General features: G+C 37.5%; 1 protein-coding gene and 1 pseudogene across 2 annotated transcripts; one reads left to right on the top strand and one right to left on the bottom strand.

Moving 5' to 3' along the window:
- The first annotated feature begins 3,057 nt into the window (after nucleotides 1-3,057).
- LOC146907116 (uncharacterized) lies at nucleotides 3,058-7,685 on the top strand. Its single transcript, XM_085724691.1, has 2 exons — nucleotides 3,058-4,269; nucleotides 4,506-7,685. Exons 1-2 carry the CDS (start codon nucleotides 3,066-3,068, stop codon nucleotides 4,538-4,540), a joined length of 1,239 nt encoding a protein of 412 aa, XP_085580817.1. The 5' UTR covers nucleotides 3,058-3,065; the 3' UTR covers nucleotides 4,541-7,685.
- On the bottom strand, nucleotides 5,114-8,308 carry LOC146907115 (uncharacterized; annotated as a pseudogene). The gene has a single exon (XR_015020179.1). The product of XR_015020179.1 is annotated as an uncharacterized LOC146907115 (transcript).
- Nucleotides 8,309-12,786: the final 4,478 nt, after the last annotated feature.

Below are 12,786 nucleotides of genomic sequence, written 5' to 3'. Positions count from 1 at the left end.
TGTTTGCCTCTTTGTTTAAAAGATTAGATTAGATTTTCTTACTTATTAAATTACTTGGCTAGTATGAATAATATAAGTGCTTCTAGAAGTCATAGCTCAACTGGCAAAATACCGAAATTGTTAGGCCGGACATCATGACCGGGGTTCGAACCCCAGTACCTCCACTTGGTACCTCCACTTGTGTGTGTGAGTTTATAATGACTTTGCCATTTTGTCTACCAACCAAAAAATAAAAAAATAAAAAAAAATATAAGTGCAGCAACGTTTTCTCTATTCCATCAGTTTGAATTATTTTTGAAGATTTTTTATTATACGTTTATTTTAATGCATTAATAAATTGAGTAAATTGCACTCCTTTTTTCTAAGAAATGCTTCAATTACACACCCTAATTTTGTCCAACCATTTTAAAAAAAAAAATGACAATTTAGATTTTATCTTTTTTTTCCCTCTTTGTTAATTTTCTCATAAAAAAAAAATAAGATAGAGTGCAGGACCGTTTTTTTATTTAATCCATTTCTCTTTAACCGTGGTTTAAGAAGAGTAAACTCAATTCTGTCGAAAAAAAAAGAACAGTAAACTCAAATGAAGAAATGAATTTTTTGAATGGTTTTTTCTATTAGAGACTTATTTTAATGCATCAATAAATACATGTATTTTTTAAACACACAATCCTTAATTCTAATAAATTTGATTTCCTCATTTTATATGGTTATATATGAGAACTTTTTTAATTATCCAAGGTACAATTTGTTTTATCTTTAACCCACATTCTAGTTGATTTGAGCATCGAAATGATTGCAAGTACATCTTTCGAACACTGTTCTTCTAATTAGGTCATATCAACGGTGTCGAATGTGGAAAACTAGTTATCTCCATCTTTTCTTTCTTCTGATCAAGTCATAGTGAAATGAAGTAATATGAGTTTTAATGCGATTATACTGCATTTTTATAATTGATGTGAAATTTGGACAATTTTGTTTAGTTGGCTATTATGTGTGTATAAGGGAGTTAGATGAGATTAATGTAATCCTTTTTTTTTCTTCTTCAAATCCTTTCATTTCTATTATCGGAAACACTATTCTTGTTTTTTATTTGATTGGTGTGTATAAGGGAGTAGATGAGATTAATGTAATCCTTTTTTTTTCTTCAAATCCTTTCATTTCTATTATCGGAAACACTATTCTTGTTTTTTATTTGATTGGTTTTTGATGAATGGTTATCAATTCTCTCTTTACTAATCTCTGAAGGGCGTTTGACATTTTTTAAATCTCAATTTCTAATGATACACACATTCGTGGCAACTTTTGTATTCATTCTAAAGTTTTGTAATCTCTAGAGTTTATAATGGCTAAATAAGTCTTTTTATACAAAAACAAAATGATATTCATTCATTCAAATCGATAGAGTACACAATTCAATATCGCTAAAAACGTAAAGGATGAATCTGCGAACAAACTAATAATATCCAAGTTAATATCATATAACAGTTTATTGCCTAGGAAAATATATGATAAAATTAAAGTGACCGGAATATCATGCATCTGGATCGGCAACGTTGACGCTCAAATATTTGATTGAATAATCGATCTTTTAAAATAAATCAACTGAACACCGCAACAAGACGGAAAATCAAACAACGCCGCACAAGACGACAAACAACACACCATCACACTTAGATGACAAAATCACGAAGAAAAAAAAAACCTAGATCTATATGTGAAAATCACTTATTTAGATTGAAATAAATAGAAAAAGATTAAGATGGTGGTTTTAGGTCAAAATCGCTTATTGACCTGAAACCACCCTCTCATTGAAGAAACTGGACGAGAAAATCTAGAGAAAAAAACTAAGATTCTCTTGTTGGAGAGGGATAACCAAGCAATGCTGTCGTGGAAGAACAAATAAAATGGAAAATTTTGTAATTATTAGTCTGGAATTGAGTTGAAAGTGGGGAATTAGTCACTTTAGTCCCTGAATAGGAAAGGAGTAGTCACTTTAGTCCCTGAATGCAGAGAAATTGCAAAACAGTCCCTGAATGTAGACTCTGTTGATCAATTTCAGGGACTAAAGTGACTAACGAAGTCTACATTCAGGGACTAAATTGACTAATGGGGTCTGCATTCAGGGACTAAATTGACTAATAGAGTCTACATTCAGGGACTATTTTGCAATTTATCTGCATTCAGGGACTAAAGTGACGACTTCTTTCCTATTCAGGGACTAAAGTGACTAATTTCCCTTAAATTATTATGCTAGAATCGGTTGACTAAAGCAGTGGTTTCTAAAGATAAATAAGTAAAATGTTAGCATTTTATAAATCAGTATCTTAATAATTTTCTTTTACGAGACATCATGCCAATTTGTTTCGTCCAACATGTGTCTATGGCGTGTCCAAATTTGCCACAATGTGAACAAAACCTAATGCCTCTACCTCTACCACCAGAGGTTCTGCCATGTGATGATTGAGCTCTACCATAAGTTTGAATGTAAGAAAAACCATTTCCTGAAGCAGCTAGTATCTTAGACAGGGGCGGTTCTAAGGCCCCACGAGCTTGGGCAGTTGCTCGGGCTCTGTCCCAATTTTTTTGCAATTTATTATGTAAATCCCTCTGAATTTTTTATATAAACTCATATAAATTGGGCAATTTCTTTAGATTTTTTTATTATTTGCTTGCAATTTCTTATGTAAACTGTCAGAACATAAACAACATGACATCAAAGTGGTAGGTCATGACAGCAAAGTGACAGTTCCATAACAGCAATGACAGCAAAGCTTCACATTATCTAAAGCATAATAGCCAGCAAAGCTTCACATGATCTGCAGTCATGACAGCCTCATTATCTAATGTATAAACAGCTTTCCATTAGACTTTACAGAACATAAACAGCAGCAATTGTAATTCCTATATATATTACATGTTAGTAATCAATAAGATGATCGAAACATATTTTATTATATGGTATCAGACTACATTTTCGATCAGCCTTCTCTCCTAGCCTTCTCTCCTTTTCATTCCACTTTCGTTTTTCTTGCTGCTGCACCTACCTTGCTTTAACTCAAGCCATGGCAGCCGCAACTACTGAGACAGAAACTCAACAGCCCAAATTCCACTCTGCTTTTGGAATCACCAACGTGAAATCCATCATTCCAATCACGTTGGACAACGATTCAAGCCTCTATATATCATGGTCTGCCTTATTTCAAGTTCAAGCTTGTGTTCATAACGTGCTTGATCATATCATCACTCCCACTGATGAAAAAGAAAGACAAACAGCAGAAGCAAGAAAGAAAAATGACCCCGGTCTCTGGAAACGTCTCGATGCGGTCATTTTACAGTGGATGTATGCCACCGTAACCCAGGATATTCTCAGTTCCATTCTGGTAATCAATGATACTGCTGAAAGTTGTTGGAAAAGAATTGCTACTATGTTTCAAGATAACAAGCATTCGAGAGCAGTCCACCTCGAACATCAATTCACCAACACAAATTTGGAAGATTTTCCATCTACCAAAGCCTATTGCAATCGTCTCAAATTACTCGCCGATCAACTTGCAAATGTTGATTCTCCAGTGAACAACACTCGCCTTGTGTTGAAAATGATTTCTGGACTCACTGACTCATACGCAGGATTCGTCACATACATTCAGCAACACGATCCCTTGCCGACATTTGAAACGGAGAAATCTCGGTTGGAACTAGAAGAATCAACCATGGCTCAACGTGTTGCACGCGAATCCAGCCACTCCTCATCTCAGGAAGCCTTGCTAATGAAATCACAAGATGAAAATTCATTTACTTCCATCTCTCCTACTACCAATCACGTGCGTGCTGCCAACAACAACAACAACAACAGCAATACCACTCGCGGTAACCACAATAATCGGGGACGGAACCGCGGTAAGGGGAGATACTCCGGCAGAGGCAGCCGCAACTACAACGGCGGCAATGGATGGCAGCAGTCAGGCGGTGGTGGACGAGGACAGAATTCCTACTGGCAACAGCAACAACAGGCCCCTTGGCAGTGGCCACCGTATCCTACTAGGACCCCTCCACCATGCCCTTATCCAACTTTTTGGAATAGGCCTAATGCAAACCCAAAAACTCAACAAAATGGTATTCTTGGACCTAAGCCACCAGCTGCATTTACTGCAACTGGACCAAGTCCAACAGATATTGAAGCTGCTCTCCACACTCTCCATCTCGCTCAGTCTGACCCATCTTGGTACATGGACACCGGAGCAACATCTCACATGACATCCACACATGGTAATCTCTCATCTTATTTTAATTTGAGCAAAAATAATAGTATTATCGTAGGAAATGGTCATTCAGTTCCTATTCATGGTTTTGGAAATGCTAACTTAACCCCGCCTCACCCTCCATTAGCTTTATCAAATGTCCTCCATGCACCAAAATTAATTAAAAATTTAATCTATGTTCGTAAATTCACTACCGATAACCAGGTGTCTGTTGAATTTGACCCATTTGGTTTTTCTGTGAAGGATTTTCAGACGGGGATGGTTCTAATGAGATGTGAGAGTCAAGGCCAACTATATCCCATCACCAACACAACCACAAATAAAAACAAATTTCCTTCCGAGTTTGCAGCTCTATCTACTTCTGTTTGGCACGACCGTCTAGGTCACCCAGGAGCATCTATTTTAGATTCTCTTCGAAAAAATAAAATGATTGATTGTATTGCTACTTCAAAGTCAAATTCAAGTTTTTGTCATTCATGTCCTCTTGGTAAACATATTAAAATGCCATTTGTTAATTCAGATAACTCTACTCTTATGCCATTCGATATTTTACACAGTGATGTGTGGACTTCTCCCGTATTGAGTACTTCCGGTCATAAATATTATGTGCTTTATTTAGACAACCATTCGAATTTTTTGTGGACTTTTCCAATTTCACACAAATCTCAAGTGTTTTCAACTTTTGAAAAATTAAGAGCATATATTAAAACTCATTTTCATAGGGAAATTAAAAATATTCAGTGTGATAATGGTAGATAATATGTCAATGGAAATTTTCAAAAACTCTGTCAAGCAAATGGAATTTCATTTCGTTTCTCGTGTCCTTATACTTCATCTCAAAATGGCAAAGCTGAACGAAAAATCCGATCCATTAATAATATAATTCGGACTTTACTAGTTCATGCTTCTCTACCTCCAAAATTCTGGCACCATGCCTTACAAATGACAACTTATCTATTGAATATTTTACCAAACAAAAACTTGAATTATCAATCACCTCTCAAAATTCTGTTTCAAAAAGACCCGTCCTACTCTCATCTACGAGTATTTGGGTGTTTATGTTACCCACTTTTTCCATCACCTACTATAACCAAACTCCAACCTCGTTCCACCCCATGTGTCTTTTTAGGATATTCTTCCAATCATCGCGGATACAAATGTTATGATTTATCACAAAATAAAATCATTCTTTGCCGCCATGTGATATTCAATGAATAAGAATTCCCCTTCTCTAAGCTGCACACTCTCAATCAAACCAATTATCAATTTCTTGATGATGAAGTATCACCTTACATAAACCACTTCATCACACAAACTAGCCCAGGTCCAAGGACACCAAACACCACTCAACAGAACTCTCAACCACCTACTCAACTAGGACCGACCCCAACCCCCCTGCATTTCAGCCGCAACCTCAACCAGACCAATCTACCTCTCAACCGGCTCAAATTTTGCCTTCCACATCCACTCCACAAAATATACCACTTCCTGCTATTTACCAACCTACCATTAGTGAAGAAAACAAACCAGTTACGAGGAGCCAACATGGCATTTTTAAACCCAACCAAAAATACATCAATCTCCACACCGAAGTCACAAAATCTCCTCTCCCTCGTAACCCTGTGTTAGCACTAAAAGACCCAAATTGGAAAATGGCTATGGATGATGAATACAATGCTCTAATTCAAAATAAGACGTGGAATTTAGTGCCTCGTCCACCTAATGCAAATGTTATTCATTCTATGTGGATTTTTAGGCATAAAGAAAAATCTGATGGTTCTTTTGAGAGGCATAAAGCCCGACTTGTAGGTAACGGTGCAGGTCAACAGGTTGGCATAGATTGTGGAGAGACCTTTAGTCCAGTTGTCAAACTAGCCACCATCCGAACAGTACTCAGTATTTCCTTATCTAAAGCATGGAAAATTCATCAGTTAGACGTCAAGAATGCTTTCCTACATGGTGAACTCAAAGAAACAGTGTATATGCATCAACCTTTGGGCTTTAAGGATCCAAATCTTCCTCTTCATGTCTGCCGTCTGCGAAAATCTTTGTATGGGCTCAAGCAAGCTCCAAGAGCATGGTACAAACGGTTTGCAGATTATGTATATTCTATCGGATTCTCTCAAAGCAAGTCAGACAACTCTCTTTTCATCTACTGAAAAGATACACACATGGCCTATCTTCTTCTTTATGTGGATGACATCATTCTCACTACTTCTTCTGATGATCTTCGCAAGTCTATAATATCACGACTCAGCTCTGAATTTGCTATGAAAGACTTGGGACCACTGAGTTATTTTTTGGGTATTGCAGTTACTCGACATAATGGTGGTTTGTTCCTATCTCAGAAAAAGTATGCAGATGAAATTCTTGAGCGAGCAGGCATATCATCATGCAAATCATGTCCCACTCCTGTTGACACTAAACCTAAGCTTAGTGCCAAGACTAGCACTCCCTATGAAGACCCATCATTATACAGTAGCCTTGCTGGTGCTGTCCAATACCTCACGTTCACGAGACCCGACATCACATATGCGGTACAGCAGATATGTCTTTTTATGCATGACCCCATGGACGATCACATGCACTCTCTTCGACGCATTTTACATTATATTCAGGGAACTAGTCACTATGGTTTACATCTTTATCCATCATCCACTACATCGTTGATCTCTTACACAGATGCTGATTGGGGAGGATGTCCCGACACTAGACGCTCTACCTCTGGTTATTGTGTTTTTCTTGGAGACAACTTACTATCATGGTCGTCCAAACGTCAACCCACATTATCTCGATCCAGTGCTGAAGCTGAATATCGTGGAGTTGCCAATGTCGTCTCTGAGTCATGCTGGTTACGTAACCTACTTCTTGAACTACATTGTCCGATATACAAAGCTACTATGGTGTACTGTGATAACGTTAGTGCCATATATCTTTCCGGTAATCATGTTCAACACCAACGTACAAAACACATCGAGATGGACATTCACTTTGTACGTGAAAAAGTAGCTCGCGGACAGATACACGTCTTACATGTTCCCCCGCTCTATCAAATTGCGGATATATTCACCAAGGGTCTCCCCCTAATACTCTTTCAAGATTTTCGAGACAGTTTAAGCGTACGCCAACCTCCCGCTTCAACTGAGGGGGTGTGACAGAACATAAACAACATGACAGCAAAGTGGTAGGTCATGACAGCAAAGTGACAGTTCCATAACAGCAATGACAGCAAAGCTTCACATTATCTAAAGCATAATAGCCAGCAAAGCTTCACATGATCTGCAGTCATGACAGCCTCATTATCTAATGTATAAACAACTTTCCATTAGACTTTACAGAACATAAACAGCAGCAATTGTAATTCCTATATATATTACATGTTAGTAATCAATAAGATGATCGAAACATATTTTATTATATAAACCCCTATAAATGTGTTGCAAAATTTTTTTGCCCAGGATTTATAATAATCCTGCTCCGCCACTAATGGCAGAATAAGTTGTCTTTCTTGCTGAACAAAGAAATGAATAAACCTTTGCAATTGTGGGGAGGAGATCCATAAACATGATCTGGGCTCTTACAGCAGAATGTTGTTCATTGATCCCATTTAAAAATCTAATTAAATACATGATCACATTCTTTATACTCACGCATCTTGGTAAGAATATGACAATTTTCAAAACAACTATTACGTGGAATAGGCCTCGAATTATCTATTTCCTGCTATAATTTCTTCATCTTGGTGTAATAAAAAGAAATAGAAGAATAACCTTGCTTCAGAGTATAGATTTCTTCTTGAATATCAGAAGTTTTGAAGATATCAAACTTGATAACATCTATCTTTGAGCTCCTTCAAGATTTCAGAAGCAGTGTTCATCCACAAAATACTTTGTGAAATCTCATTTTCAATTGAATTTTCTTAACCATGACATGACCATGGTGTTTCATCTGTCTAAGGCAAGAGAGTCATGATCTTCATATGGAGGTTGTGGTAAAGAACCATTGATGAAATGTTATTTGTGCTTTGATCTTAAAATAACATTCATGGATCTTGACCAAGAATGATAGTGTTACTAGGAAAAAGAGGAGTAACGAGAACCAGACCTGGGTTCTCGTTTGATGCATGAAATATGGACCAAGTATATCATTATGATAACCCTTGTTCTTGGTGTTTGTAAAGCCACCATTAACACTATTTGCAGAACTCTCGGAAATGATGATGAATATAACAGAAAACAATTACGTGATTAGGAAGAAAGGTAGAAGGAAAAGGTCAAAAAGCAAAATATGATCTCAATGAGAGATAAAAGCAAGGATAGATGAAAGAACACGAATCAAAGAGAATTCATGAATCAAGAATCAGAAAAAGAATATAAATAACATTTTCCCTATTTAATTTTAGAAACCACTACTTTAGTCAAGCAATTTCAGCATAATAATTTATATACTTTTAACTCACTTCTTAAGCCATTATGAACTCTACAGATTGCAAACTTTAGAAAGAATATAAAAGTTTCCACCAATGTGCGTTTCCTTTTATTTTTAGATATAGGATGAACAAATAAAAAAAACAAAAGGATTACATTAATCTCATCCATTCCCTTATACACACATAATATCCAACTGATACAGGTGTAGCAGTTGATAAGGACAATGCATAATATATGCAAGGTCCGGGGTTCGAAGAGTTGGTTGGGTACTATTAGTTATGGGTCAGAAGTTTTTTTCTTTCTTTGTAAGTTTGTTGTTAGTTGATAAAGGAAGGAAAATTTAACGAGTGTTTGGGTATTTTATAAGAGCTTTAAAAGCGAAGTGGAAACATGAGATATGATTTGGAAATGCCGTTATGGCGTCCATGTCATTAAAATGGTCCATGTGGCACTGTCACGTGGACTTCCATTAGTCAAGTGTCGGTTGAACTAACACCGAGGACTAAAATCAAAATTAAAAGTTGTAAAACAATATGATTGATTAATTTATAAAAAAATAAGAAAGTTGTAATTGGCACCATTGTAGCTGAAAATAGAGTCAATAACAAACAACAGATATAACAAACAACTGTTCTTATAATTTTAGTAGACATAATTTTGCCACGTTGTTCATATGTAATGCTAATGAAAATTACTAAAATGTCCCTAACACCCTATGGAGGTGTATATTGGTGATTTGATAAAAAAAAAGAGTGTCTATCAATAGTTATTTTTTTGTAAGGTAGACTGAGTCAAACAGATGTGGTCGTCTCGTAAACAGATATTTTCTCATTAGTTGTTTGATAAATTTGGATTTAGATTCTCTCAATTGAATATTTTTTTTTCAAATAGAATCGCAACCATTAAACTTAAAAGATAAAATGAGAATTAAATTAAAAAAAAAAGTGGCTGTTGTATTTTAATGATAGAGATTGACAATGGAGAAAGTTGAAAAAAATTTCAATGAAGAGAATCCAAATCCGACAAATCTTCTTCTAGATCAAATATAGGCGGCGGACGTGCAAGACTTTTAGGCTTTCCACCCACTATAATATCAGATGGGTCAGACAATACTTCAAACCAATCGTCTTCTAAATCTACAGGGTAATAATCTGGATATCCAAACATATTAAACCTTCCAGCACCCACGAAAGTGGTAACTATCATCATTCCAAGTAGAAGTAATACTATTGAGTATGTAGAGGCCATGTTTGGATTGAATTTTAATTTACACAAATGGAATGAGCGAGACATCTATTTATGGAAGACACATGAGACTATTGTGTTGGAAATTAAATCAAGTGGATAAAAGATTTTAGTCTTATAGAAGCATGATGTGGTACATTTTGTGATTAAGCAAATGTGTTGATTGGACCGTAAAATTAAGAGGCGTCGTTTGCCTCTTTGCTTAAAAGATTAAATTAGATTTTCTTACTTATTAAATTACTTGGCTAGTATGAATAATATAAGTGCAGTACCGTTTTTTTGTATTCAATCCATTTCTCTTTAACCGTAATTATGAAGAGTTAACTTAACTCAAATTAAGAAATGAATTTTTTGAATGATTTGTTTCTATTATAGACTTATTTTAATCCATCAATAAATACATGTATTTGATAGCGTGGACCCAACTAAGCCCAAAAGGATGATCCGCATACCAAAGAAACTGGAAGACTATGTATGTGTATTGGATGAGTCAACCCAGTAGTAACTGGACCCGATTCTATTAGTTATGCTAGACCCATATAGAATAGTAACCCTAGCTATAAATTGATGTAACAGTGCCATTGGCAGCTTTTATCAAAAAACCTATGCAATTTTCTTTGTTTTCTTCTCTTGCAATCTTAATTTCTTAGTTATTCTATAGTATAGTCTATCAATTTGGTGCTTTCATTCTTGATTCATCATGCCTCCTAAACCTGCTAACCCTACCACTAAAGACTTGGAAGATGCTATTCAAAGTGCTCATACACACTTTGAAGAACTCCTTCAAACCAACAAGCACAACATGGATCAGCGCTTCTTTCAAGCAAACCAATCCATGGATAACCAACTGGGCTTACTCTATACGAGGATGGACAATCAAGCTAACCTCCAGGATGCTCGATTTGAAACCCTATCTTCTCAGCTTTCCGTTCTACTCGCCAACACCAACAACCCCAACCATCCGCCGCAGGATCTTCAGGTAACACTCAACCCCCTTTATCTCCCCTTGGTTATGAACATATTATCACCACTGCAAGTCCCTCCACACCCAGATTTCACCCATACACTTCGGCCAACACACAACCAGTCCTCACTACCGTTTCAACACCACACCAAGCTACCCCGATCCAAATTTTCACAGCTTCCACACGACCCACCACCCAACCGGTTTCATAAACACAACCTATACCACCATTCCCACCACCATACTACACCAATTCACTTTATTATCTCCAACCCCCATACTCTAAACCGTTCCCAACATCGTTACCCTTTTACAAAAATTACCGTTAACCGATCACACCACCACCTATACTTTTCCCAAATTTCAACCTCACAAATTCCCCTCAATGTTCCCAAACTAACCCTAGACCTACCCTACGCTCCCCGAAGTTGGATCTCATACCCTTCGATGGCTCCGATCCGTTAGCGTGGTTATTCTAAGAGGAGCAATTTTTTTGCTTTCACCAAATTCCGATTGAAAGTCAACTCCATATGTCCTCTTTTTACATGAAAGGTTAAGCTTTGAGTTGGTTTAAATGGATGTTTCAAAACAATCAATTCAACGATTGGAACTCTTTCACAAAAGTTTTGTAACTTAGGTTTTGCCCCTCTACCGACGCCAACCACCAAGCCGAATTATTCAAACTCCGTCAAGATGGTTCCGTTTCTGATTACCAGGATCAATTCGAAAAACTTGGTAACCGTGTCCTTGGACTCCCACCCGAAGCACTCATCGGAAATTCCATTATATCCGGCCTCTCACCAGAAATTCGTAACGAAATGGCCATTCAAAGACCGCTTTCCATTTCACAAGCCATAAGCCTTGCTAAGCTCATCGAAGCCAAACTAAAAGACTCTAAGCCCACATACCAACGCCCCTTTTCATCCTCCAACACACAACTTTGGAACCATACCAGCAATTCAGCCAATCCACAAAAGAACACAACCCCAATCCCCCCCACCAACCGAACCAACCCAAGTTTCCAATTCGCCGTCTCACAAATGCAAGAACGGCGTGCCCTTCGCTTATGTTATATTTGTGATGAAAAGTTCATCGCATGTCACAAATGCAGCACCAGCAGGTTCTTACTATTCTTAGTAGACGATGATACCATTGATTTAGAGGCCGAACCAGAGTCCATCACTGAAGAGGACTCCATTCTTCCAGACAATGCAGAAACGTATTTCCAACTATCTCCGTAGGTAGCTAGCAGACTGTTCTCCCCACAAACACTCAAATTTCAAGGATCCATCCAAGGCCTTCAAGTCATGATCCTTGTTGACACCAGTAGCACTCATAATATACTACAACCCCGGATAGCCGAACACCTGCAACTTCCCTCCACACCCATACCTCACTTTTCCGTCATGGTAGGTAACTAATCCCATTTACATTGTAAAGGAATCTGCCACGACGTACCTATTACCGTTCAGGATACACTATTTTCCTTACCTTTTTACCTCTTTGCCATTGAAAGAGCAGACATTGTGCTTGGTATGGAGTGGTTGACAACCCTTGGGCCGCTTCAAACAGACTCTTCAATCCCATCCCTCACCTTCTCCCACCAGGACACGACAATCACCCTACAAGGGAACAAAAAAACTGGCTCTACACCCACAACTTTTACACAACTCCTCCATTTAATCCACACCGACTCCGTACCCTCCCTCCACTTACTCACATGCCCACCCCAAGTTTTCAACACCGATACTGCCACACACCCAGCCCACACTGTTACCTTCGACACCAATACCCCCACTCCGGTAAAGGACCTACTTCTCACATACCCCACCATTTTCCAACCACCTCATGACCTTCCACCCTCACACCCTCATGACCACCCAAA

This window comes from Medicago sativa, chromosome 7 (assembly GCF_051527215.1).
Source record: "Medicago sativa cultivar Bolivia chromosome 7, Bolivia_mono, whole genome shotgun sequence".
Classification (NCBI taxonomy): domain Eukaryota; kingdom Viridiplantae; phylum Streptophyta; class Magnoliopsida; order Fabales; family Fabaceae; genus Medicago; species Medicago sativa.
The sequence above is the reverse complement of the archived record's forward strand: the minus strand, read 5'-3'. Positions and strand labels throughout refer to the sequence as shown.

Coding starts and splice junctions, on each gene's coding strand:
- LOC146907116 (XM_085724691.1), top strand. CDS start 3,066: ATGGCAGCCGCAACTACTGAGACAGAAACTCAACAGCCCAAATTCCAC. Junction 4,270..4,505: donor TCACATGACATCCACACATG/GTAATCTCTCAT, acceptor TTTTCTGTGAAG/GATTTTCAGACGGGGATGGT.